Genomic DNA, 27,867 nt, shown 5'->3' with positions numbered 1-27,867 from the left:
TCTGTGTTAAATATCTTGGTCCTTGATTTGTTTTACATAATTACAAAAATACATTGTTTGATGAAACGGGACAAATCACGTAAACATGTTCTTCAACCTTCACGATGTACTTTCTCTTCTTTTCTTTGTTACCACCCTTTTATTGCCAGTTCTCTCCTTTTTAAAACACTCCCCAAATAAACCTGTCGTTTTCATGTGGTTTACACGTGGTGATAATGGTGCGTGGTTTCATTTCAGACTACCCCTGGAGGTTTCCCAGCTCTTTCACAGACTCCAAAGTGGTCAAGTGGCTCTACATCCCAGATTTCCGCTCCAAGCCCAATCCGTCGTTCCTCATCTGTAGGTTTCTCCAACAGGAGATTCACTTGAAGGGAGAAGTAGAAGTATTCGAAAAGCATTTAGATATTTTACCTTAGTGGAAGAAGTACTGGTACCGTTATTGTTAAGCCATATTGGTGATTTGGGATGAATTGAACAAAGCATAATGATTGAGTGAAGTGCTGTCTCTCTTTTCCAGATGACTTCATGCTGCTGCTGTGTGCCTCTCTTCAGAGGCAGGTGTTCGATGACGAGAACAAGGCGGCCGTCCGCATCATGGCCGGAGACAACGTGGAGATCTGCAGAGACCTGGACGCAGCCTCGTTCAGCGTCCACAACCCCGTCCCTGACTTTATCCACAGCAGGTAACAATAAAATAAAATAAAGAGTATATAGTAAAAAATTCCTTTTTTTATTAGATGTCTTAATTTTGGAGCCACTGGATCTTGACTTGACTTAAATTATACTTAATGGTGGTAGATTTCTACAATATACTAAAACAAATTAAAAGAAATAGTGGATCTATCTTTCTAGAATATATGAGGACAAATAAAACATTTGACAAGAGCAACACATTTTTTAATCCAACATAGTGTCAAATAGCCAAAGTTCAATACATTATTTAAAAAAGCATCTACTGTCGGGATGTCCCCCAGTTTGAGAACCACTGGTCTCCATTATGTTTGTGGATCCAAATAAATCCGCAAACACACTTGTTGGGTAACGATCCTGAGAAAAACCTTCAGAGTGAGACACTTTCCACGTCTCTCCCGTCGAGCTGCTTAGCAGAAAGCTGCTGTTGAACTTGGCTGCAACCTGTGAGAACTGCAGAAATCCTAAGTGGGGCGGCGCTGAACAAGAACTCACTCACTCAGCAAATCCCTTATCCTGGGTAAATATTAAAATAAGACAGATGACGGTCGCTCAGCGAGAGATGTTACTGAATACCCACCGCATGCATAATTCACAGTTGTGGCTTTGCTCCAGTTTTTTTTTAATCCAGAGCTTGATCCTGACTTTGCACAATAAAAGCGAAGGGTTTTCTGAGAGGCAGCGAGTTAGAGAGACAGCGAGAGCATCCTGACCTGTCCACAGTCATTGATTATGTGCTCTTCACATTCCACTGTTTTGATGCGCAAAGTGGACAAGTCTTTTATTAACGCACTCTGTGTCCATCAACAAGGCCTCGTCGAGAGAAAGCGAGCAGCGCAGCCCGTCTGTCCACGCCGCGGCAGCGCTGCACTTATTCCATCGTTTCCCTCCAGGATCGAATTACGGATACGGGGTGGGGGGGGGAGAAAATCCATAATCCACAAAAACACTCTGTCCGTCACTCCGCGACTCAGACGCTTTTGCCCTGTACTCTAACTCAATAAATAGCTTTTATGTATGGAAAAGGTATTTTCTCCCCCCTGATGAAGAAGGACACTCACTCAGCTATTCCGGCCCATCAACGCGTCGTCTGATTCCAAACCCACTTCATCAGAGCTGCTTCCTAAACACTGCAGCTGTTGTTGTGGTCCCAATGTTTTCCCCGGGTCCATCAAATTAACGCAACACCTCTTCCTATGCCTCCGCTGTTAACGCCCTCTCACGTGAAGAACACAGGATCCGTCCGTGTGTTCTTAGCATGTCAGACACACACGGGACACGCAGCATAGTGCACATGTGCTGAGTGACAGGAGTCAGGTTGCAGCTCGGGTTCCCATTCATTGATTAGACTCTTACCGGAGCCCTGACGCTAAGTGAAACACTAAGTGTGATTGATGGGGCAGATTATAGGAGCAGCAACAAAATGAACTGAAATGTTGTTTTGACTCTTACTATGTGGTAAACATGCGTCCTCATTAGCAGCTAGGCTCGACTGGCACCGGTCCCAGGTGGCGTCCTGGAAGTCGTCTCGTGAACGTCTCCGTCAGTCGTGTGATGTCAAATGATGGATTTTTGGTGGCTGATCCCGATAATAATATAAAGGAGTAAGATCTTTCTGATACTGATGTGTCGGCCGATATATTAATGAAAGAATATTCTGTTAAAAAATAAAATCAGCTTCCTTAGTGCAAGTCTCTTCTCATCAGGTTTAACTACAGGAACCTGCTTTCTGTGCCATATACTTACAGTATGTTCATTTCAATTACCCTGAATCCCAAGGTTGCTTTTGAAAAATGATAATATATGAAGAATTTTAAATTCGTAATCGTCAACTAGTCATTTCAATTAACGATTGTCCTTCCTCGCCTCCTTCCTGCAGGTCCTACCTCGACATGCTGAAGGTCATCATGTTCAGTTACCTGTTTTGGTTCGTCCTCACCATCATCTTCATCACGGGAACCACGCGTATCAGCGTCTTCTGCATGGGATACCTGGTCGCCTGCTTCTACTTCCTGCTCTTCGGCGGAGACCTGCTACTGAAGCCAATCAAAAAGATCCTGCATTACTGGGACTTCCTCATCGCCTACAACATCTTTGTGATCACCATGAAGAATGTTTTTTCAGTGAGTTGAAGAAGAAATAATCAGCGATAAACTCCTACTTTTTGATTTTATATAATACAGAAAATGATTTATTCCAGGATACAGTAAAGGTTTTTTTTTTTGCTGTGTCCATAGATTCTGGCTTGTGGCTACATCAACACTCTGCTCCAAAAGCAGTGCTGGTTGATCCAGTTGCTCAGTTTGGCCTGCACCATTAAAGAATATAAAATCGACACCGACTTCGAACAGAGACATCTGCGTAAGTGAACATTTAATATCTTGTATTGTAGAATTTGTTGATATTTATGTTGGAAATGTTGTGGCACGACAGGAGACGTTTCCTTCAGTATTAACAGGAGCAGTAATCACCATTTTGGCTGCAACACCAAACCATGTCGGTGCGATTTTTGCAGCAGAGTGTTTTCAGAAACATTTCTTGTTGTATTTTTCACATTTTATACTTTAATCCCACATCGATTAGAGGAAAACATACCACAAAATATAGTGAAACACTTAGATTTATGCATAATCAAACACAGATTTCTGTCTACATTTTTAGACTCATAAATCTTTCATCTTTCATGTGTCAGAGCTCATGTCAATCAACAATATCACAGTTCTGACATGATTTTTAGCTGCAGGACGTTAAACTTCTAACTGTCCTTTTGTCTGGATGGGAATCAATACGGTGAATTTGCACAAATAACGCCACCAGCTCACTTCTTCATGAACACTGGACCTGCCTCATCTTTGTCTCCTCATGTATCGATCCTGTATTGTATTGTGTGTTTTGTCCCTGTCATCTGCCGGGCGTTTTTTAATGTTGTATTTATGATGGTTTGTCTCCAGCCCAGATCGGATAATATAATCTGACTTGGTTTGTTGTGCGTGTTAAAGATGCCAAACCCATTGCAGGTTATTGGTGTTGGCCCTGCTAATAATAAAGTGACAGTGGTGTGAACAGTCATTAGTTTCATGCTGAATTAAATCGGCGTATGACTGCGTCGTCTGTTCCAGCCTTTGATGAGCGCTGCAAGGTGACCAAAGACGACGCCGGGATCATCTGGGACAGTATCTGCTTCGCCTTCCTGCTGCTGCAGAGACGAGTCTTCATGAGCTACTACTTCCTGCACGTGGTCGCCGACATCAGAGCGTCGCAGATCCTCGCATCCAGGTACGTGAGAGGTCATTAGTAAGTTCAAACCTACACCTGCAGTGTCTGATTAGTAACTGATGTGTGTCTGTGGGATTCAGAGGAGCTGAGCTCTTCCAGGCCACTATAGTGAAGGCGGTGAGAGCCCGACTGGAGGAGGAGCGCAAATCTGTGGAGCAGCTGAAAAGACAGTGAGAATCTGACGTGTTTCACCTCATGTTTGTACAATGCTGTGGTTTGTGTACAAGTTGACATTGAAATGTGAAGTTATTGACTTCTGTTTACTGTCTGCAGGTTAAGACATTTACATACACATATTTTCAAATAGTCCAATCTCCCTCTTAATTAGATCAGAGTTTAAATAGCAGGATTTTGTAAAGCAACTTTAGGTTTAGTGTTTAAAAGTTAAGCCGAAAATACTAAAACATATGATTAGAAGTTTGCTTGTTAGAAAATTTAAAGTTAATATATTTTGGCATTTTTTCTTTGAGACTATATAAACATTTTTAGCACAGCGGCAGAAATACTTTATATTCTAAATCCCATGCTGCGCAATACTTTTGCAATTGTCGATTCATTTCTTTTAGATTTAAAGGATAAGGTTTGCGTTATGTTTTGTATATTTAACAAATCCCCTGAAAAGACCAAAAACCACAGAGTCTTATAAACTGATCAAAAATATACTGTTGAGTGTTTTCAAAATGAAAACAAGAAGAAAAATATCTAGGGTCTCAAACTGGGGCAATGAGAGCAACTATTGTGAACTATAAACTGAGGATCGATACACATCTGGTAATCTAGTGAGTATTTACGACAGTGGGAAGGTGAATGAAAATAAAGTACAGTCATTAAGGTTAGTTATTAGCAAACATGACTCAGAAATCCATTTGAAACTCGGATTAAAAGCAGCTCCTGCCTCCGTCGTTATTGTTTCCTGGAAGCCCGGCTCTCAGTATATCATTCTACACAAAGTCAATGTATTTCCACCACTTACAGGTTCCTCAGGAGTTACTCAGACAGTACCCACTCACCCGCCCTAATGAGCACTCCACCGTTACATAACATACACTGATTTCCATATGACGCCTGGAGATGTTCATGCTCAGTCTGTTAGGCCGCCGCTGATGTTCCCCTGTGTCGATACTTGGTGTCTCTCTCACCGTCTCTCTGATCTAATCAGGATGGAGCGCATTAAAGTGAGGCAGCAAAAGTTTAAGCGGGGCAAGGAGAGGATGCTTAGCATGGCGCAGGAGTCCGGAGAAGGACAGACGCTGGTGCAGCCCGAGGACGATGACGACGGTATGACGAAGCCTGCCAGGGCCTCTTACTGTGCAGCACATATGAGAAAAAAGTTTACATAGGGTGAAAATGATGCCTTAGTAGAGGTCAGGTAAGCTGTGTTTCATGCTAACTATCATCAGAATGCAGCCATCTTGTGTAGTAATGACTATTTAAATAAGCAGTTAAACAAAAAAAAAAGAGAAGCTTCATTGAACAGTAATTATGGCTTGAAGTTTGTAGACAAAACTGATTTTCTTATTAAAATGTTGCACTCATGTATTTGTGAAATTTTAGGGGCACATCGAACGAAAGCCAAGACCAAAAAAAAGCAGTGGTGGAGGCCGTGGGTTGACCATGCTTCCAGTAGGTTGACCAACCAACCCTCTTCATTCTCTTCCTCCACTCTGATTGGCCCTTGTGTCCTTGACCAGAACGCGGAGGATTCCCATACTGCCCCTGGGCTCTGAAGGCACCAAACTACAGTAGCTTATTTACGCCATCCAGACTTTAGTCGTTTTCTGTGTCTATTTAAAGGCCCCTGTTACCTGTGTGTGTGTCTGTGTGTGTGTCTGTGTGTGTCTGTGTGTGTGCGTGTCATTATCACTGCAGGGCCGGGCAGGGTTTTCCTTAAATAGGCACGATGAGATGATAATGAAATAGAAAGTGACTAACGTCTGGAGGTTCGTATTTGACGTTGTTTAATTTTTAAAAAGAAGAAAAATCCCCTGTATCGCCTTGAGAGCCCACAGTAGAGAATCACTATGTTGTGAAACACTTTCACGCAAAGATATGAAGTCGACTCGCCTTTATTCTCAGTACTGGAATAAAGGATGAAGGGCTTGTTCATTCTTTGCCTGCAGACATGATCACCAAACAGGTTTTACCCCCCGGAGAGAAAAATCCAAACCCGATCCGACCAGCGATCAAACGCATAAAATGACATGTCCCGGTGGAAAGAGACGAGCGCAGAGTGCGATTGCGGCGGGTTTCCTGTTTGGTTTGAACTCATGTCTCACATCTCACTCCATCTCCACGTGACATTTTCAAATTATTTCTCCATTTTTATCTCTTCTGTCATTTGATGTTTCGTCTCCATTTCCCAGCATCCAACCCCCTCCCACCCCCCCCCCCCCCCCCCCCCCCCGACCCCCCCAGCCCACTGCGATTCTGTTCAAGGACATAAGTCAGCCTTGTCTATCCCAATGCTTCTGACACTTAACCACTGGATTCACTTGCTCTGTCAAGTTGCTTAATGGCGACTGTGCGTAAACTGGAATAAATGATTCTTCCTCGTGCTTTGTGGTCGCAGTCACATCGGTTGTATTGATAGTTTTGATGCATTGTGTGTCTCCTGCACTTTCTGTTTCACCGTGGCTCTGGTTGTTCTTTAAATGTGTGTGTCTATCATGAGTTTCTACTAACATGCAGCAAGTTAAATAGACTTAAATGTCCCGTGGCTTCATTTTCCTGCATCTTTCTTTCAGCAGGGAACCTCCACTGTGCCTTTTTTATGACCATGAATATGCTGAATGATTCTGCCTCGGTTTGACTGAATGTAACGAGACTTTGCCCTCTGCCCATCAGTGGTCAGAAGTGGAGACTATTACTTGTTTGAAACGGACAGTGAGGAGGAAGATGAGGAGGAGGAGAAAAAAGACGACGAGCTTCCCAAAAAGTCGGCGTTTCAGGTGATTCCAGGGGTCAAATGAGTTTTTAAATTCCCTCCCTGTTTCCGTTAATCAATCGGCAACATGCTTTGGTTATTGATGAGGATGGAGGTGAAGTATGAACATGTTTAGTTACTCAAGGACACTTGGATTGATATTTCCATTTTATTATATCTCTTCAGTGAAAAACATTGTGCCTTTACTCCTATGCATTTACTGTTTTTTAAAGTAAAGTTTATAGTTTATAACTGATAGCAGCAGCTGTGAGATGCAGTAAATGTTGTGGAGTAAAAGTATAAAGTCAGAGTAAATGCGCTTTTATCGCAGTTGCAGAAACTAACAGAAAGAAAGCATTAATTGCAAAGTTGAAAACACTGCTTAAAGAACATATCACTAACTCTCACCAGCATTTCTTGTGTTTTAACACTAATATAAAGAGAGTATGTTTGACTGTGTGTATTCACCTGCATGGTATCACAGTAAATCCTCCACTGTCTCCTAACACTGTAACCACTGATGTTTCTGACCGTTTGACATGTTTCCCACTAACCTTCTCCCCTCTGTTGCCTCCCTGTAGCGAGCTATTGGGAAGTTTGTGTCTGCGGTTCTGGCTTTGCCCAAGTCTATCATTAAACTGCCTAAAACCGTCCTGCAGTATGTAGTGAAGGCAGGCAAGGTACTCACCAACAGAACTAACACTGCTTGTTTCCTGTATCGTCTGCCTGCTCCGTTCAACGGCCACGTCAGACTGAACTTTCCAGCTCGTGTTTTGTTGTTCTGCATTGCGTAAAAAAACAAACATCAAATCTGATCTGGAATGGAGATTTTTTTTTTTTTTACTGTATATTGTTATTGTCCGACTGGCTGGTTTGAAGTGGTTTGCATGATTTGTAGCTTTAATCTGAAATGTTTTGGAAATGTGTCAATGTTGTTTTTGTTCTCAATCTTGTGGTCGCTGCTCAGACAGATTCTCAGCAGTTGGTTTTATTTGTAAATACAACTATGGTTGTGATGCATGTTTTCCTGCTTTCATAAGAAAATTGAATTGGCAGTATACAATAGTGACTATTTTCCTTAGCACAAGATTTTTTACAGTGTCATTGTTCCATTCATTTTCTTTTTTTTACACTTTCAGATTTGGATTTAGTTAAAATTATATTCTTCTGGTAATGCAGGTGTGATTTGGCACAGATTTGCAAAATATACCTTGTTGGTGCAATATTTGTTTGAACTCGCTGTTGCCCTCGCACACAGCGACTTCACATCCGTTCACTGGTACTAAACCGCTGCTGCCTCTGTTCTCCAGTTCCTTTACCACGCCTGGATCACAGACCCTAAAGCTGCACTCAGAGCTCGAGCAAAAGAGAAACGCAAATTCTGGAAGAAATACACAAAGGGAGTTAGACGCAGGAAAAGTAAGAAAGATGGTAAGAAAGTTCAAGAGAAGAAATCTTATCCTAATATTAATTATTAGTGTGAATACGTTTGTGTGTTCTTTCAACCATATTAAAGTTTCTTTACTGTACGTCAGCAGCTCATGTGGCTGTAGAGGTTGGTGACTCGTCTGACGGGCAAGAAAAAGACGACAACAAGAAATCTGCTGGACCAGGTTGGTTTCCTCCTCAGAAGATCCTGAGATGTTGAAAACCTCATTTTGTCCTGTTTATTTCCTTCTTCCGAGTCTTAAACCACTTTAGAAACTGAATATGAGTGAAAAAGGAAACACACACTGCACACATTTCCAATGTACTTGTATATTTTCGACTTTTACTTTCGCTTTTGAAATCCCTTGGCGGTTGATCTTTTTCACAGATTCACCAGGATGATAATTATCAGTTTGCTCATTTTACCTGATTTCTAACCCTAACCCCCGGATTTCATTTATTTGAATCCGTTTGACTTCCCTCAGACAACATCATCAAACGCGTGTTCAACATCATAAAGTTCACGTGGGTCCTCTTCCAGACGACGGTGGACAGCTTCACCAGGTGGTTGAACGACATGTGCAGAGAGTACATCGACATCTCCACGGTGCTGCGCATCGAGCGCTGCATGCTGACGCGAGAGGTCAAAAAGGTACAAGAACCCTCTAGCTTAGTTTTTAAACTTTCAGTTTAGTACTTTTCCTGATCCTCTCACTTTTCTTGTGCACAAGTAGGAAGCAAAATTTATATTTTAGCTTTTTTCCTTGGTGTATAATTAAATACAGAACCTGCAATAGCTAAGGACATTTAGTTTCTTTTCCACCGTTTAATTGAATATCAATTAAAAGCTAATTACACAGAAATGAATGAGCCCATCTCCTCTCACCAGGGTAACGTGCCGTCCAGAGAGAGCATCCACGTCTACTACCAGAAGGCCATGAGGCTCAACATGTCCAGACAGGCCAGTATGGATCAGCTGAGTGAGGACGAGTCGGTCTGCGGCTCCGCCCGAGTGCGGAGGAGGCGAGGAGGATACGGCATGGAGAGCCAGGACTCGACGGCCTCCAGAGACAGCATATCCAGGTACGCAGAGCCTGATCGTGGTCGTCAGCAACACAGCATGGGAGAGATTCAGGGAGAGATTTTAGCCTGGTGCAGTTCTCCTCTCTGGAACTTTTACCTCCTGACAAAGATGTTTTTTCAGGTTTCCAATAAAATAATAAAAATCAAAACTATCTTCTTGCCATACCCGGGGGTAAGTGAGGAAATTTGTTTCAAAGACTTTTAGGTGTGCACAGTGGTGATCAACACATTGAGCAATTTCCTTCACATACAGACTTCACACGTGCACAATCACGGATTTAATGGACACAGCTGGGAAGTGCATGAGTTCTCCGAAATCCAACGGGACCTGAAGTAAACTTAATGCAGACTTCCACTAATAACAATAATAATCATCATTATGACTTGTTTTTTTGTTGCATAAATGTATTTCTCTGATTGATAAGGCTTTATATTACACATAAAGAATATTAATAGTATGAATAGTTTGGATTTTTTCAATATCTTTCATAAGACTATGGGCAAAAGTTGGTCTTTGTCCATCTATGGTATAAAGATGGACAGTTGAAGGTGTAATATTAATATAATATAACAATAATATGTCAGGCAGCTTATATAAATAGGAAGATTTGCTGAGTACTTTGAGTTACCAATATTTGCACCATCATTTTCATCCCCTCATGGTCCAGCACCATCGCAGACTTGATGTGATGTTCTGGGTCATTGCACGCGTGTTTGGATTCAGCCTTTCATTTCATTTCAGTACATTTATGTGACAGTAAGATCACTTTCCTGCTCATTTTCTATGTTAAGCGCTGTGCCTTGTCTGTGTGATCGATCCCACCTCATCCTCCCCACCACTGATCATTCCATCTGTCGCTCTCGCCACCTCTCAGTGCCGTCACTGAGGCCACCAACCTGTTTTCTCGCCAGTCCACGCTGGAGGACCTGGACGGGATGCCGGAGTGCATCCCCAAAACCAGCGAGCGCGCCAGGCCCAAGCTGCGTAAGATGTACGGTCTGGACCAGTCCAACTCCTCAATGGACAGTGCCAGCAGCTTCATGTCCAGGTGCCTGGCCTCCGCATCACCCTTCACACCCATCTGCATCGCACGCCTCTGTCACTTTCACTCATGACATCATTCATGTTTGTACCTCTTAAACAAAACTTGACCCCAAGTCATTTTTTGTTGAAGTTGAATCATTGTTTACATTTTATATAACATTTTTATTTTTATTTTATCCTGTCAAAAAAAGAACCAAAAACCCCCCTGATAAATGCCCCTTGTTTTTTCATGTTATTGAAATCCAAACCTTTCTGTGGTTTTATGATATATGATCTGTTCCTTCTCCCTCCGTTATCTAGCCTTAATATAAACATCACTTTTCTCGTTTCATTTTTCACACTTGACATATATTTCATGAAGTTTATTTGGAAACACTTTAGTGTAATTCATTCGGTTTAGCATTTATAAGGCGCATATATTATTTATATTGCCTTATAACAACTATAAATCTTCCTGTGGGCACTGGTAAGTAAGGACTGGTGTATAAACACAGAGTTTACACACCAGTCCTTGCAGAGGAATGCACAGCAGAGTGCATACCTCCACCAAGGGTCCACAGTCCCACAATGAAACCCTATTTACATTCACTAGATCTAGATTTTTATCTGGAAACGCACCAAACTGTACACACTCATAAATATCAGTCCCCTAAACATGTCAGATCTTCATTTTTAATTAAGCTCCATAAATTATTCTCTGAGAAAATCAATGGAAATGTTGAAAGAATTGTTGAAACTCTCAAAATCTCGTAATGTTAAAGAAAGTGTAACTTCCTGGATCTGCACCAAATTGTAATGGGTGCTTCCCTGACTCGTACCACATCCGTCCGCCAAGTGTTGTTGTAATCTGTGTAGTAGTGTTTGTGTAATCCTGCTGCCTAACAAACAAAACTCCTTGTCTTTATCTGAGAAATCGTACTTGTGTTACTTGATGTGATGCAAGTTCAGATGGACATAAAACGGCTTGTCTGAATGCAGATTGTGGTTTGTGTCTCCTGCAGCGAGGCGACCCAGTGCATCACTCTCTACTCCAGACAGGGAACCACAGACACTATAGAAGAAGTGGAGGATGAGCAGGATCAAGGGGAGGACAAGCAGCAGGTCCCCTGGGAGTCCCAGCAGCTGGATGACAGTGAGGTGCCTGAGGACGGTCCCTGGGGTGAATCCAGGGAGACAGAGAAGGATGACGGCGAGGGGATGGAGGGGATGGAGGGGACTGAAGGTGAGGAGGCTGTGGAGGAGACAGATGTACCAAAGAGCAAAGAGGGAGAAGAAGCTCCCTGGGCGTCTTTTGGCCCAGATGAGGGCACCTCCCTCAGGGTGGAGGAGGCAGAGTGTGTCCCTTATGCCCAGGACAAAGACTTCATCTCTGAGAGTGAAGACGGAGGAGGACAGCAGGACCTGATGCAGACAGAGGGGCGGATGGGACTGATCTACACCCCCGACACGGACGCTTCCAAAGCGTCTGACGCTGACGTGCCTCCCAGCTACAGCAAGGCGGTCAGCTTCGACCGTCTGGAGCTGAGCGACGACGAGAGTGACAAGGACAGGAAGCGGCGTATGATTATGACCTCAGACAGCCACTCTGACAGCAGGTCAGACATCATGTTACCGTCCATGACCACCGAGCTGACCGCCAGTGAACTGCTGCTCAACAAGTGAGTCCAACTAGACGCTACAGACACACAGGAACCAGAATCAGCAGCTGCTTGTCTCAGATACTTTACATTTTCTAAGTGATACTCAGTCTATTATTAAAATTGCAAGGTGTAAGTCTGTGCTGTCCACAGATCAGAGTAGTGATGTTAACTCTTATTTCACCGATTCCAGTGTATCCAGAAATGTGACTCTTGCTGAGTATAGAAACTGCTGTGTAATGCTATTTTTCAAATGTGTTCATAACCCTTTAGGCCCCTGTGCCTGCTCAGAGGTCCCTGTATGATTTAGGAATTTTTTGTGAAGCTACAACAATGAAGTTTGGATTAAAGAATCAAACCCTGATCTGTCCCTCTCCCTCTCTGCCGTCTTTTCAGGATGTTTTATGACGAAGAGCTGGAGCAGTCAGAGACTTTTTACCAAAGGCAGCCGCTGATCCTCCAGCTCTTCTACGCCCTCTACAACATGCTGGTGGCGCACTCTGAGATGGTGTGCTATCTGGTCATCATCATCAACCACATGGTGTCCGCGTCCTGCGCCACCCTGGTCCTCCCCATCTCCATCTTCCTCTGGGCCATGCTGTCTGTGCCGAGGCCCAGCAAGCGCTACTGGATGACTGCCATCGTCTACACTGAGGTGGAGTCACACGAGAAGATGACCCAAGTCAAATCTTAACTTTGTCAATCGTTGAATTACACTAGTCAAGTGGTGGATGTCTCATTTGGGGATAAAGCTCCAGTACAAACCTGGACCCAACTGTTTATATGTTTGATTGGTTGATTTATTCCACTCATTGAGCATATAACATGAAAACAGACAGATAATTGCATAGTAACGTCACAGTAAGAACATATTTATGTCAGTTCTCTCAGTCTACAGTCCAGAAAGCTCACTGACACTGATGTGGTTCTTTTCTCCAGGTCACCATTGTCATCAAGTACTTCTTCCAGTTCGGCTTCCTCAACTTAAGCCTAAAAGGGACCGATAAGAACAAACCATTTTACCTTCCCAACATCATCGGGGTGGAGAAGAAGGACGGTTATGTCCACTACGACCTGGTTCAGTTACTGGCTCTCTTCTTCCACAGATCCATTCTGAAGGTACCTGCAAACAAACCATATGTGAACAGTTAACCATGGCTGTGTGCTGATATTCACTTTTTATCCATCTTTGTTGAAAATCACTTAATTTCGGCATAAATCATATCATCATCTCCACAAATCCCTGCGTTTCCAGTGCCACGGGCTGTGGGACGAAGAAGACCCCAAGGAGAAGAGGGAGCCTCCTCGTCAGAGCGAGTCCTCGGACCGGGACGAGAGTGGGAAGGAGTCTGAAGCTGCCTCCTCGGTGATCAGTGAGAGGATGGGCTCCACTCACACCTTGAGGTCCTTAAACTTTGGGACCTCCATAGATTCCGGACACGTCCAGGTGCAGTTCCCGCAGCAGCAGACCTACCAGCGTCGCAAGAGCTCCAGCGGAGGCTCGCACATCTCTCACCGATCACTTCAGACGTCTGCCAGATCAAAAAGAGGTGAGGATGCTCCAGATGTGAGACAGCAGTTAAAGGTGACTCATCATGGATATCAAAAGACAACTGGTGCAAAAGATGAGACGACATCTAAAGCTCTGAAAGTGTAATTCATATAATACAATGATGATCAAAACTAAAATAACAAATAGAAGGAATCATCCGGACGTGTATCACACAAATGAACATCTCCTCGCAGTCTCGATCTATGACCTCTGTGAATCTCGGGTTGTTTCAGGGACTAAATTCCCTCGTCACGGATCATTTACAACTGGAAATGTGAATTGTTCCCACAGGAAGCGCCACTTCCCACAACAGCAGCCGCAAGGACGGCAGCGAGGCCAGCGTCCACCAGAAGACCCGCAAACAGATGATTATTGAGAAGCTCCGAGAGCAGCTCTATAAAGGAAAAGCCTTCATCATAAAGCGGTAACGTTCACGGTTCATGAACATAAAGCTGCCGTCGTGTCTTTAAACTCCGTCCAGCACTTTGAAACGCAGTGGTGGAAGAAAGTGTGTAACTTTCTGACGGCACTGATGAGAAGTGTGCTGAGCAAATATTCTGGATGCTTAATGGAAGATGCACAGTGGAAAATCACATCAGTGATACAGCAACTTTCAAAGGTCTAAATTTAGACATTTAATTACAGCTTTCCGGTCAGGCCAGTCAGCGTGAGTTTTGTGTAAGTGCTGCGACAGACGATCACAACATGTTATTGCTCTAAATTTAATCACAATGGAACAAGTGGTTTCTGAGATATTACGTCCAAAACGGCAACGGAAACCCACCGAAAATTAGATTTAAATCATTTACGTTTTCTAAAAATAGGACCAATAGGAGCAGTGGCCCAAAAGAGAAAGGAGATTAAACCAAGTGTTTCAGACAGAGGCTGAAAAGAGGAGCTGCAGCAATGGTGTGAGGAAAGTGATGTGTTCTCTTGAATATGAGCAGAATGTGTCTCCTTCCAAAGTAAATACGTTATTTCCCTTGTGGTCCTGTGGAGTGAGACGGCAGCATAACTCTCCCCTGGACACTTTTCACCTGTTTCCTTGATCATAACAACATTAACATTAACTAACCCTGTTTTTTTTATAGGTTCTTGGAGATCTACATTCCCATGAGGCAGTTCTTCTATAACCTGATCCATCCAGAGTACAGTGCCGTCACAGACGTGTATGTGCTGATGTTCCTGTCCGACACTGTGGACTTCATCATCATTGTGTTTGGATTCTGGGCGTTTGGTGTAGGTTTACAGACATTTCCATGATCTTTAATTGTTTATGAAAATGTCTCTATATTTGTCCAACATCACTTCTGTGCACCTTTTCTCCTGTAGAAACACTCAGCGGCAAACATCACCTCGTCTCTGTCGGAGGATCAGGTGCCGGGACCTTTCTTGGTCATGGTCCTGATCCAGTTCGGGACCATGGTGGTGGACCGGGCCCTTTACCTCAGAAAGTCTGTTGTGGGCAAGGTCATCTTCCAGGCTCTCCTGGTGTTTGGAATCCACTTCTGGATGTTCTTCATTCTGCCGGGAGTCACTAACAAGTAAGAACAAAAACAGGCTCAAAATAGGTTTAAGATAATTGTACATTTTTTGTAGAGCTGCTCCAATTAGCTTGATAATCAATATGTCAATTGTCAGGAAAATAACAGGCAAGAATATTCATAATCAATCAATGAAGTCATTTTTTTTAAGAGTCAAATATTTGTTGGATCGAGCTTCTCTTGTATCAGAATTTGCTTCTAGGAACTTAACATTTTCATTTCTATAGGATGTGCTTGATGGTTAATTAAAATGTGAAACTAAAAACAAATAATTCAATGCAACTCTTACTCAGGAATTTGTTATGTAAAAATCTGAAACTAAGTTCTAAAGCAATGAACCATGACTCTGAATGTTTTACATCTGGCAGGAATTTGTCTTGCCCTTTTTTGAGAAATCCCATTTTTGCAGTGACAGAATGAAAACCATCTTTCTTTATCCACTTTCACACATTCTCTCTCTTTTCTTTTCCTCTTGTAGGCGTTTCAGTGAGAACACGGTTGCTCAGATGTGGTATTTTGTCAAGTGCATCTACTTCGGCCTGTCGGCCTATCAGATCCGCTGCGGTTATCCCACCCGCGTTCTGGGAAACTTCCTCACCAAGAGCCACAATTATGTCAACCTCTTCCTGTTTCAAGGGTGAGTTCAGCCGGAGAAGAATTGTTTCTTCCAGCAGAGTAAACAGGTCCGAGGCCCCGGTTGTGTGAGGATTTCAGTTTGAAGCTGCAGAACGATTTCACCTGCAGGGATTAGTTTCAAAAATTTGAAAATAAATGACACATTTCAAATTTTTGTTTGTCTTTTGGGTATCGCCATTTATATATTCAGCCTTTTAATGTCATGTCCAGAATCGTTTATGTGAGATAAATTTCCTCTCGTAGATAAGATTTCAATTTGCTAAGACAAACTAAGAAAGCATCAGAAAAGCTAAGATGTGTTTGTTTGAGAATAAGCCTTCATGATAATTGTACAGCAGCTGTCAGAGCAGTGTTGAGTCTGAGGTTGTGATTAAATATCTTAAATCTTGTTTTTAGTTTAATTTAATCTTTATCTCACTTCTTTAATCCAGTTTCCGCCTGGTGCCGTTTCTGACGGAGCTGCGTGCCGTGATGGATTGGGTTTGGACCGACACCTCGCTGTCTCTGTCCAGCTGGATCTGTGTGGAGGACATCTACGCTCACATCTTCATCCTGAAATGCTGGAGAGAGTCTGAGAAGGTGTTTTTCATCGTGGCATCAGTCTGGTGTGAAAAGAATCGCCCTCAGAGCCAGAGCCTGTCGTTCTGGAATTCGGGCAAAAATATATTTCTGTCAAAGTCGATCATTTTCTTCTGAAAACTCCTTCATGTTTCTAAAACTTCTTCATATTTTTGGCTTTATGGCTTAAGAAGAAGAATTTCGGATCTGCATGGGCTCGGTGATGGATGAAAGCTAGATTTATGGGCTCTATATTAAAAAGTAAAGATATATTGTGTGTGTGTGGTGCCCAGTATTCCCAGTGGCGCAATAAAAACGTCTTTATTCTCTGCCTCTCTATTGTAAATAATGCACTCTTGCAATCTGACCAGGTTCAATCTGCAAGTACCTCCTGTGCTTCAAGTTTTTGTTCCATCTTTACTGATATTACCCTGAATGGATTCATTGTCTTATTCTAATGGATAAAAAAAAAGTGCTGGCACAAAATACGCAGTTGTCAGCAGCTCTCAGCAACTCTAACAACTCTGACAACTGGGACAACTCTGCTGTTCTTCATGTAGAGGTACCCGCAGCCCCGAGGCCAGAAGAAGAAGAAGGTGGTGAAGTACGGGATGGGAGGGATGATCGTGATGCTGCTGATCTGCATCGTCTGGTTCCCGCTGCTTTTTATGTCTCTCGTCAAATCGGTAGCTGGAGTTGTCAACAAGCCGCTGGACGTCACGTTTGAAATCACCCTGGCTGGTTTTCAGGTGAGGACACGTTGTCTTTCGTCAAATCGTTTCATAGCAACACAGGCTCAGCTGAGAACGTAGATTTTAATGAAGTTAATACATCTGTGACTTCTCATGTGATCAGGTGCTGGTTACCCAATGAATACGATGTTTTCTAGAATGTGAGAATTTGCTGGTTGCTGCTTTTTGACAGATTCAGTACAGAGGCCAAAGATGAATTTCTCTATTTAATTCTCAGTTTTTCCATGTGTTCAGACTGAACAAGACTTGAAGCTGCTTTCTCTAAACGTCCTCTTCTTGCAGCCCATCTTCACTATGAGCGCTCAGCAAAAACAACTGCAGAATGTGACACTGGTGGAATTTACAAAATTTACCAAGAATTATACAAACGATGTAAGTATAAAAAAATACAGTATAAATATCGTGTCCCCCCCCACTCATATAATGAATGTGTCATTGTGTTTATTATGTGTTTATTGTTTGCTGTGGTGAAAAAGAGGTAACAGGGTTTAATTCCCACATCATTTAAACTTGTATGACAAACTTTTAAACCAGGCAGTAAATACACACCAGAAAAGGTCATTTAATAGTTGTCACATATAAAACATAACTTCTGCAGGTTTAACCGAAACTTCTAATCCCTTTGTAAACAACACTTTAAAGTCCCCACTCGTATAATTTTAACTATTTTCGACTTTTGTGGCAATTTAAATACATTTTGACCTGATGATGGCACAAGACGAAAGGTCAGGGGATTTCCCAAAGTATTAAAATCTCTACTGATTTTTATGGCAATCCACCAAGCAGATGTTGAGACATTTAACTCACAACCACTAGTTGGTCTAAAGAAAAAGTTAGGAGGCCTCCAAAGTTACAGTAGTTAAAAGCACATGTTTACATATTCCTACAGATAAGTGAAAAGTACAGTCAGGGGTCAGGGGTCAAGTTAATAGGTTTTTGTACCAACTTACATCACAATCCAACAGTTAGCATATATTTAGTCTGGGTCAAAGAAGTGAAGCGATCAAATGTTTTAGTTAACATCTTAAAAAAAACTAAACCTTACTAATGTGTTATGACTTGTGTTGGTGTCAGGACGCCCTGCAGTGGCTGGAGGGCTACATGCCAGAGGATCTGGTCATCGCTGAGCTGAAAGGCAGCTCCAACTCTCTGTGGACCATCAGCCCCCCCAGCAGAACCCACCTGATCGAAATGCTGAACTCCACTGAGGACTTCCCCATCACTGTGACCTGGACCATTCAAAGGTATGACACAATGTCCACTCACTACTGTATCTAATCAAGTAGGAGTTCTAATATAATATAATACAAAGGTGGCCTGCTCACAATCACCTGTTCCTCCTCTTAATCTCAGAAACCTCAATCTCGGTGCCAAGGCTGAAATAGCATCTGGAAAACGAGTGACGAATCTGAACGAGACAACTAAGACGGAACTCGTAACTCTCCTGAGTGGGACAGGAAATGCTTCAAGTGTGTAAGTCTATCAGCTGCACTAATAGCATTCAGTCACACAGATAGATTCCTGTACATACTGTATATACTCATAATGTAGGACTATATATTTTGTTTTTACACAGTCCTGCTCCATTATGTTAACATACATACGTTTTTTCCTACAGTAACAGCCTCTTTTCCTCTTTCTTCTCTGCAGGAAACTAACAAACATGTTTCCTCGTTATATCCGAGCCCCCAGTGACTCCGATGCCAAACCTGTCGAGCAGCTTTATGAAGGTTATCATCGCCTCCTTTATCACTGCATATTCAAAGTTTTAATTTCTTTTTAAGAAAATAAAAACCTCTGAAAGATTTTAATATTACAATAAAAACACAACACAGAGTAGCTTAAAAATAATTAGTTTTAGTAAGAATTGTATTGTTTTTGTAATTGATTTGTATCTGCTTCATCCTGATTGAATAACTGCCACGATGTCATTCTTCACCGTTGCAGATAAAGACATTATGATGGACATAATTTTGACGTTGAAGCGACCAGAGAGTTCCTCCTTCCAGAAGCAGGAATGGTGGATCGTCGACCAGGCGGAGCCCGGCCCGATAAAGAAGAGGAGTGAAGGGCGTGAAGGGCTGGAGCTTTACGTGTTCAGCGACCAAGTCAGTCCGCCCAGTTTGGGATTCCTGGCTGGATATGGGTGAGTGACCTGAGAAACACTGTGGATTTAAAGATTTTGCTGTTTCAGTCTATATATTGTTTTAATTACATTTTGGGTATTATTAAGTGTTTGGTGAGAACCCAACCAAACAATTGTAGGATAAATGTGAGGGGTGTTGGATGATTAGCACAACCGGAAAGCAGTTTTTCCTTTAACTCTTTCTAAACAGGCATGTTGGGGTCAAATTTAGGTTCTGTCCCCTTTCAACTCCACCTACCAGCTGGAGGACTAAGATTACAAGGGATTCAAAATCTTAACTGAACATCTCCTTCCTCTCTTCCCTGTCCAGGATCATGGGCCTGTATGCCTCGGTCGTTCTCGTCATCGGCAAGTTTGTGCGCGAGTTCTTCAGCGGCATTTCCCACACCATCATGTTCGAGGAGCTCCCCAACGTGGATCGCATCCACAAGCTGTGCACCGACATCTTCCTGGTCCGAGAGACGGGGGAGCTGGACCTGGAGGAGGACATGTACGCCAAACTCATCTTCCTCTACCGCTCGCCAGAAACCATGATCAAGTGGACCCGGGAGAAAACTCAGTGAAACTCAGCGAGGGGACGTTAAATCATGGAGGCTTCTTTTCTGGAGACGCTGGGTGGTGTGAGCCGCTACTTCAGCCTGTTTACCAGCTGATGGAGCACAAAGCCGCCGAGGACCTGGTGTGTCCTCCTCAAACTGAGCTCTGGTGGCGGTGAGGCAGCGTTAGCTCCACACAAAAAACACTTTTTGAGTTAAGAACTGGTATTTTTTACTCTTAACTGATGAAAAACAGCAACAAATTGCAGTTACATTATTAACAATTGAGCACAAATTTGCCGGTGCTGTTTGAAAAGCAGCCGGTGTTCAGTTGGAGATGGACAAATCTTTTTGGGGACAGTTTTTCTTAAGTTATAAACAGTCTCCCGATACTAAGGTGGATTTTTTTTCCAAACACCCGTCGACTGCTCTTCACGCCTGTCGTCCTACATTTACAGAGAAAGGCTCGCACTGGCCGCAACATTACACTTTAAGGGCTTCCCACCAAAAAATCGCTGCACAATTAATGACCACATGAGCACAATCTCGTATTTTCTCCAACTGGAACACTTTTGATTGTGGGACTGTGCAATACTGAGCTCCTGTTTCTCCCGACGTGGACCGAAAGAGAAAGGCTGCGTCTGAGCAAGACACACGAACATAGCCCCACTGTTTTGTTTTTTAAACGTCAGAGGCCACATGGGAAACTCTGCAGAGACACGACAAACCGGAAACATCAGACAATCTTTACTTGCCTTATTTTGTTTGTATGAGACGAACTGAAACGCTAATCAACTACATATCTTTCTCAGGAAGAGCAGTTTTCACAGATATTGTATGTGTTTAATGTTACAACATTGTAGGCTTTGACGGATTTAAAAGATTACGAGACCGAAGAAGCGTTGAGAACTATTTAAACGGCATGAAACTTTAAAATGTGGATATTGTCCAGATGGACCGACACTGAGTATGTTTACCGCACATGGCCACAGTTTATAAGGCTGCGTTCAGAAAGTACATTTCATCGCTGTGGACTTTTTTCCCCCTCCACACAGAAGGAGATTATTTGCCAATCGTCTGAATCCATGTTCTGAATCACCTACAGGTTGGCTCGAGTCGAAACCAGCAGAGGGCTGTTTTCTGAATCAGGGTAACGTGCATTAGGTGGTGGACTCTTGCACATCGCTTGTGAACCTCTCGCTGTTTTTAAACATTCACGAACACTGTGGCGCCCACAGCTGTGCAGTCAGTCGTCAAGGAAAAACTGAAAGATTCCTCACATGAAGGGCTCTGACGTGAAGCCCTTTGGTCCAAACTATGCATTAGAGGACACTGTAGCATGAAAGAGAAACTTCATTATTAATTTTCATTACATGTACATTCAAGTTTAAAGGGACGGGATGAGGAGGAATGAAATGTGAAAATGTACCTGTATGTTAAGGTAATGTGGTATTATAGAGGTCCAGAGATCTGCAAATAAAACGTCTGGAAAGGTGTCGAGCTTTTGTTCTCAGCTGCTTTTTTCTAGTGTGTGAACGAGTAGAAAATCTGTGTTTTCAACAGGATTTAGATTTTTTTTTAATTAAAATAAAATAAAACTGGAGCCCTCCGACTTTCAAGACAACTTCCTCAACGAACAAATCCCCTACAATGCTGTTTGTGCTTCTTTTTGTTTGTTACTAGTATTTTTATTTATTGCATATCATAACAATATTCAAAGTGCTCTAACACATGGAGTGAATGGGTGGTACTACATCTGGATTGGTAACCCACACAAGTAGCAGTTCAGCATCTCTCTTTATAGGTTCACTCAAGTCCGCCTTCATTCTTCTGCTAATGCACAGATGCACTACACTCGTTCAGATTGGGAGGGAATCAGAAAAGTAGCATGAATGTGTTCGCATTAAATATCGCTTAACGGGGAGAGAGCATTAGCCTCATCAAAGACAAATAGGTCTGAGGAAGCTACACAGTCATTACATGTCTGTCAGAGGCCGGTTGGGTGCAGACGTGCAGCCGCCGTTCGTCTCACTGATGTGGAAAATCTGTCTGCTAACTCGTTTAAGAAAATGCACAGAGACCATAAAATGCCACACAAGGGAAATGTTTATTGATGTGCAAAGTTTTGAGATCAGCTCCTGAATATATATATATATATATATAAATAAAAGAGGTGGGCGACAGCACAAATAACAAAAATGTAAACAGTCCCTTTTTTTACTATTCTAATTGTGATATTAGAAAGTTTTCAACTGGCATTTAAATGATGTTCTTACAGAGGGTTTCTCACATTTATAGTCTGAGCAATAAGGTAAAGAAACGCACAAATCCGACATTATAAAGGAAAACAATGGGCTGAATGCACACAACACACCACCACACAGTCCCTTTTTCATGTGTTGGTCACTTTAGTTTGAGGATTGCACGACGGAAGCTGTAATCAAGACACAGCCATGACACCTCGAGGTAGACGAATAAAACAGTCTACGATTGGATATAAGCTGCGTCATCAGGAATATTACAGCTCTTTAAATCTTCAATAACTTCTTTAAGCGCTGATGTTCAAGACAATAGTGTGAATTACTTTTATGCATCAATATTAATATTAATTCACCATAGCATTGAATTTGATTTAACATCTGAAATCCAAACATGCATCGACAGACTCATTGCATATTGTTCCAGTGGATCTTCAACAGGCCGCAGCCGTCAATCCGGAATAAAATATAAGTCAATACAAATAAACACCTATACACTGATCATCTTACTGGGCATATTTATTAGAGCATTTCTGATTAATTATATATATATCTATTGAAAACTACCCACAAACAATAACGGCAGAATGTACAGCTTCACAGAGACGAGAATAGAACTTTTACGTACAACAGGCTTTCATACATTATTGAACATTGAAGATTTTTCATTACACTGAGGATCCAGCTCAAAGAAACCAAATAAAAAATCTGTTTAAACGCAACTCTTCTGCAACACCTACTGTGAATGTTGTTGTTTTTTTTCCTCTTATTATTTTTTGCACAATTAAGATTTAAACTGTCGCCTTTCTGGGGTTCAGAGCTGAGAGGGTTGGTCGAGGTGTTTCTAACTCGTACACAGAGGGTGTAGTGGTGGTGGAGCAGCAGATGGGTTCAGTCGATGCTCTCACTGGAGGCTAACACAGCCCGCCCTCGTAATCGTCCTCATCATCGGCAGTGGCCGGCTCCCCGCCAGCGCCACCTTGTGGAGCAGCCGCAGCCTTCTTCTTCTTTCCTCCTCCTCCGGGTACCCTCAGGGAAATGGCCAGCTTGGCGTACTGTGCGACAGCGGAGAATAAAGTGACTCATCAGATCTCAGATTTAAATATTTTCTCTTCTGACTGACGGGATTCTACAGGAGGGCAAAAGATCACGTCTCCAGTCGAGTTTAGTAACATTCAAAATGAAATATAATGAGAGTTGTAGGTTTGTTTGTTCATCTTTTCGGAACAATTATGACTAAGACTAAATGAAAACTGGCGGAGGGTTGTTTGTCAGCCTTGTGATACGCTGGTGACTTGTCCACTTAAACTTAAAACAGTGTGTATCAGCAGTACTCACGTCATTGTCCATATATTTCAGTAAAGGTGAGTTGCACACGCGGTAGACCTGGTCCTCGTCCTGCTCGTCGTAGCCCTGCAGTAGCGTCTCCATGGCCAGGCAATCTTCGCTTCCACTGTAGCCAGGCAGACTGATGGAGATCAAGTAGCACTTCATGTAATGATCCTCAGTTTTAAGTGTTGCACCGTGAATGTTGGGCCATGTCAGCGGTTAACAAAGTCTCAGATGAGCCACAACTAATTAAAAAATGATTTCACATTGCTCAAAGACAATGTTCGCTGTGTTTAGCAGCAGTAAGCCACGGATTATTGATGGTAACGAAACATATTTGAATTCTCATACCTGTAACTTTCTCTGACGCATTTATCAGCAGCTACGTAGTCCACTCTGTGAAGATGAATCAGCACTTGGGCAGTTGTTTTCTGAAGAATGAGAAGAACAAAACAAACCAGAACTTTTAATTTGATCACATATTCTCAGATTACAACAAACACAGTCGTGTGATTTATTTTGACCAAAAATCACAAAAGCATTTTTATTCTCTGCTGTGATACAGTGAGAAGCCAAGCGACATGAACTACACTGTCTATCCTGGAAATTCAATTCTGACTGACTGTGGTAACACATTTAGTTTTGACTTATGTGCACGGAGAGATAAACAACAGAAAAACAATGAGGTAACTCACCTTGAAGCACATGGGGAAGTTTTCAATCTCTTTGTACATGTTCTTCTCTTTCTGTATAGCGACGGCTGCATCATCCAACCTGGATAGAAAGATGAGAACAGAGTGAGGACAGAGGAGGAGCAGGTACTAATGTTCAACATCATTACGTGGAGGAAAATCCAAATATCTGACTGTAATATATGAATTTAATACAAATGAAAAGAACAAAAACAACAATCATTAAAATACGCTGTGTTGGGGTTATAGATCACCATCAGGTCAAATATGTTTTTAATCTTTATAGAAAAATAAAAACAATGATAATGACAAGCTAATTGTCCTAAATACTTTCTGTATTAAATTCCTAAACAGAAGTTCTTTGCTTTCTCCATCAGCAATTAACCAAAAGAGCACAAATGACAACTTATACTAAGTGATTAATGTAATATTCCCACCCGGCCCCTCCTCCTGTCCGTTACCTTCTTAACCTGACCAGAAGTCTAGAGGCTTTGCCCAGCAGCTCAACAGCCTGACGCAGACGGTCTTCATTCTGCACACAGAACACAAAGGTGTATTAATTAAAAGAAATGAAAATGGAAATGATAGTTTGAATGATTCAGTCGTTGTCAGCAGATCATCGTTACCTCAAACACACCGGCTGCCTTCTGATACAGGTCCACAGCTTTCTCCAGGTTTATAGGCTCGATCAGTCTGAGGAGAAAAACACGTTTTAGTTTGAGGGAAAATCTCCTCACACACAAATAAGAAATGCACGAGTAACAACAAACATATGAACTATTCAGATTCATTCAAAAACTAAAAACGTATAATGAAAGAATGTGTCATCATAATAAACCTACAAAGTGTAGGTGCAGTGTTGTGTTAACAGCTGAGGGCTTTAAGTTTCTAATGTGTGTGAAATACAAGGTGATGTTTTTACTTTCCAGCCCTGTCCAGAGCCATCGCAGCAGTGTCCGGGGTCCCGTTCTCCATGTACATCATACAGGCTTTCTCTATGTACTGGATGGCCTCAGGCATCTTCTTTTGTTCCTGTAGCAGAGCAAACACAATTCTGCTGCAGACACATTACCACTGTCGAGGTGGCACGGTCACACATATGCAAAGTGGGGTCAACCACACGAATTCCATTGCTATTGGTTGAGGCTTTGACAGAGTTCACCAGAGTTGAACCCCCAACGCGAAGCCAAGCTGCGGATTTACTTCACCACAGGAACTTCCCGCTCGCTCAGAGCAGAAGTGAACGGGAGGTGAAGGTTCATCCCGGCTACATTTGAGTATGTGTGACCGTGACCAACATGTTAATGACGATGATTACAACAGAAGCGGTCCTCACCTTCATCATCATACCAGCCTGCTCAATCGCCCTGAGGAGGAAGAAGAGTCAGAATAAAGCAAAATTGTTGTTGTACACTATATGGACAAAGGTATTGGGACACCTACAGGAGCTTGTATGACATCCCATTCTAAATCCATAGGCATTAATATGGAGTTGGTCCCCCCCCCCCTCTATAACAGCTTCCACTCTTCTGGGAAGGCTTTGTGCAAGATTTGGGAATGTGTCTATTTTGCCTAATCATCCAGAGGAGCATTTGTGAGGTCAGACACTGGCCTGGCTCACAATCTCTGTTCTAGTTCATCCAAGAGGTGTTGGATGGGGTTGCAGTCAGGGCTCTGGGCAGGCCAGTCAAGTTCTTCCACACCATAGTCACCCAACCACGCCTTTGTGGCTCCTGCTTTGTGCACTGGTGCAGAGTCATGCTGGAACAGAAAAGGGCCTTCGCACAAACTGTTCCCACAAAGCTGGAAGCATAGAATCGTCCAAAATATCTTGGCAAGCTGAAGCATTAACATTTCCTTCACTTGAAATAAGGGGCCTGGTCCAACCACTGACAATGATACTGAATAAAAAACCTGAATTTGATGATTATAGGGAGAGTTGACCCAAAAATTGTAATTCTCTTTATCTCTCGTTCTCATTAAGACCTCGTTTGGAATTGAATTTGAATGTCGGGGTTTAAAGAAGCTTGGATGACACCACAGGAGCAGTATGGAGGCATTTTATGTTTGGTTTTTTTCACGTTTGAAGAATCAGTCACCAGTTACTTCGATTGTTTTGGATTTGGCTGCAACGCTGATTACCCCTGAGACTCCAGAAGTGTTTTGTGGACTCAAACACTTCACCCCCCCTCCTCCTCCTCCATCTGCATAGCGGTGCGTGGAGAAGGAGATCATTTTCATTTTAGGGTGAACTATCCCTTCAAGGAGGTGTGTCCCAATACGTTTGTCCATGTAGTATGATTGATGCTGTGTCTTCATGTCGAGGATGACATCCCGATACTTACTTTGCAGCGTGAAAGAGGCTGATGTGTGAGTTAAGGTCAAGAGAAAAACAGACTCACACAACAACAACAACAACAACAACAACAACAACATTGATTTATTGTCACAGGGGAGCGAACAGGGAGGATACGTCTTGTTTTCTGTGTGGTACTCCGCCTCCTTCAGGTACGCATCCTTGGCTTGATCGTACTGTTTGGCGTTCTTGAAGCACACAGCTGGGAAAACAGGACGCAAACAGTTTGAATGACAGCGAGTACACGTTGGGATGTCTCACTCGGAAACAGATGTGTTGCTTTAGCACCTGCTTTGGCGTATTCTGACGCAGCGCTGTCGAAATCCGGCTTCCACTTCGTCATGCTTGTCTTTAAGCTGCGCAGACACACACACACAATGATTGACACAATGATTAACATTAAGATACACGATACAACAAGCCGAGATCACAGCACAAGATCAAAGCGGGCTAACGAGCTTGTGTGCGTCGCATCTACCATTAACACCGCCACAGTGGCCTCGCGAGCTAGCTAACGTCAGGGATGACAGCAGCGGGGAATACGCGGGTTTCTCGTCGCGACTCACCACTTCTCCGCCTTGGCCATGTGCTCGTGGGCTTCGTTTATCTTCTGGGCGGCCATAGTGAGGAGCGGCTCCGCGGGGATGTGGTGAACTTGCGGTAGAATTGATCGCTGCCGGGGATGTTGTCGCCTCCGTGTTTGGATTAGGAAAGCCTTCCTCCTCAGCCGATGACGTCACGGGATGTCGCAGGCTACGGGCGCCGCCGAGGACCAATCAAAGCCAGAACGCGATTGGAGGAATATAATAATAATAATAGCAATAATAACAATAATAGTAATAAATGAGAATCCATGTTTGTTGGGAATATGCTGAACCAAACATAATATCTATGGATATGATAAAGGCCTTAAATAGAAGCTGAGCATCCACTGATAGTTTTGCTTTTGCTTCTGCTGACCTCCTGTGGTGTCACTTGTCACAGATGTGCTGCGGGACATGTCTGACCCGAGCAGCAGCATAAGAGTAAACAGTGTATTAAGTTTTGTATTTTAAAAAACAGGTTCTCTTCTGGAAAGAGAGTAAATTGTGTTTAGTGAAAAGACTTTTAGAAGTTAAGGGCATCTGGTATAAAATAAACAAACACGTAATAATAATATTAATTAGTTATAACAATATTAGGTATTATAATTATTAATAATAAGAAGAATTGTAATAATAATTATGATGATGATAATAATGATAATAACAATAGTCATAATATTAATGATAGTGATAATAATACTACTACTAATAATAACAGTAGTAACAATAATACTAATTATTAGAATAATAAAGATTATAATAATAACAACAGTAATTCATTCATTAATAATAATAAGAATAATAAGAATAACTACCACAGAATAAATACCAAATAAAAAAGA

At 42.5% G+C, this 27,867-nt stretch overlaps 2 protein-coding genes across 2 annotated transcripts in view; one reads left to right on the top strand and one right to left on the bottom strand.

Annotated features, from left to right (window-relative positions):
• Nucleotides 1-20,118, top strand: part of LOC117777646 (piezo-type mechanosensitive ion channel component 2) — a 62,668-nt gene extending 42,550 nt beyond the window's left edge. The window contains exons 26-56 of the mRNA XM_034612451.1: nt 238-339; nt 518-683; nt 2,570-2,813; nt 2,928-3,051; nt 3,810-3,966; nt 4,047-4,136; nt 5,126-5,244; nt 5,521-5,589; nt 6,811-6,914; nt 7,471-7,569; nt 8,200-8,320; nt 8,428-8,502; nt 8,803-8,969; nt 9,207-9,400; nt 10,276-10,449; nt 11,447-12,103; nt 12,479-12,737; nt 13,022-13,201; nt 13,338-13,632; nt 13,926-14,058; nt 14,726-14,873; nt 14,967-15,178; nt 15,657-15,815; nt 16,246-16,393; nt 16,933-17,121; nt 17,407-17,496; nt 18,199-18,368; nt 18,478-18,597; nt 18,775-18,854; nt 19,072-19,270; nt 19,581-20,118. Of these exons, the coding sequence (XP_034468342.1) occupies nt 238-339; nt 518-683; nt 2,570-2,813; nt 2,928-3,051; nt 3,810-3,966; nt 4,047-4,136; nt 5,126-5,244; nt 5,521-5,589; nt 6,811-6,914; nt 7,471-7,569; nt 8,200-8,320; nt 8,428-8,502; nt 8,803-8,969; nt 9,207-9,400; nt 10,276-10,449; nt 11,447-12,103; nt 12,479-12,737; nt 13,022-13,201; nt 13,338-13,632; nt 13,926-14,058; nt 14,726-14,873; nt 14,967-15,178; nt 15,657-15,815; nt 16,246-16,393; nt 16,933-17,121; nt 17,407-17,496; nt 18,199-18,368; nt 18,478-18,597; nt 18,775-18,854; nt 19,072-19,270; nt 19,581-19,833 (5,297 nt within the window). The 3' untranslated portion in view covers nt 19,834-20,118. The remainder of the gene's footprint in view (nt 1-237; nt 340-517; nt 684-2,569; nt 2,814-2,927; nt 3,052-3,809; nt 3,967-4,046; nt 4,137-5,125; nt 5,245-5,520; nt 5,590-6,810; nt 6,915-7,470; nt 7,570-8,199; nt 8,321-8,427; nt 8,503-8,802; nt 8,970-9,206; nt 9,401-10,275; nt 10,450-11,446; nt 12,104-12,478; nt 12,738-13,021; nt 13,202-13,337; nt 13,633-13,925; nt 14,059-14,725; nt 14,874-14,966; nt 15,179-15,656; nt 15,816-16,245; nt 16,394-16,932; nt 17,122-17,406; nt 17,497-18,198; nt 18,369-18,477; nt 18,598-18,774; nt 18,855-19,071; nt 19,271-19,580) is intronic.
• A 1,779-nt stretch (nt 20,119-21,897) lies between these two features.
• On the bottom strand, nt 21,898-27,190 carry napgb (N-ethylmaleimide-sensitive factor attachment protein, gamma b). The gene is made up of 12 exons (XM_034612479.1): nt 27,008-27,190; nt 26,730-26,797; nt 26,559-26,643; nt 26,431-26,448; nt 25,422-25,452; nt 25,008-25,117; nt 24,712-24,778; nt 24,547-24,617; nt 24,089-24,167; nt 23,745-23,824; nt 23,403-23,532; nt 21,898-23,119 (listed from the first exon to the last, which is right to left on the bottom strand). The coding sequence occupies exons 1-12, from the start codon at nt 27,061-27,063 to the stop codon at nt 22,979-22,981; spliced, it is 936 nt and encodes a 311-aa protein (XP_034468370.1). The 5' UTR covers nt 27,064-27,190; the 3' UTR covers nt 21,898-22,978.
• Nucleotides 27,191-27,867: the final 677 nt, after the last annotated feature.

This window comes from Hippoglossus hippoglossus, chromosome 17 (assembly GCF_009819705.1).
Source record: "Hippoglossus hippoglossus isolate fHipHip1 chromosome 17, fHipHip1.pri, whole genome shotgun sequence".
NCBI classification, from domain to species: domain Eukaryota; kingdom Metazoa; phylum Chordata; class Actinopteri; order Pleuronectiformes; family Pleuronectidae; genus Hippoglossus; species Hippoglossus hippoglossus.
This window is presented reverse-complemented; position numbering and strand designations above follow the sequence as displayed.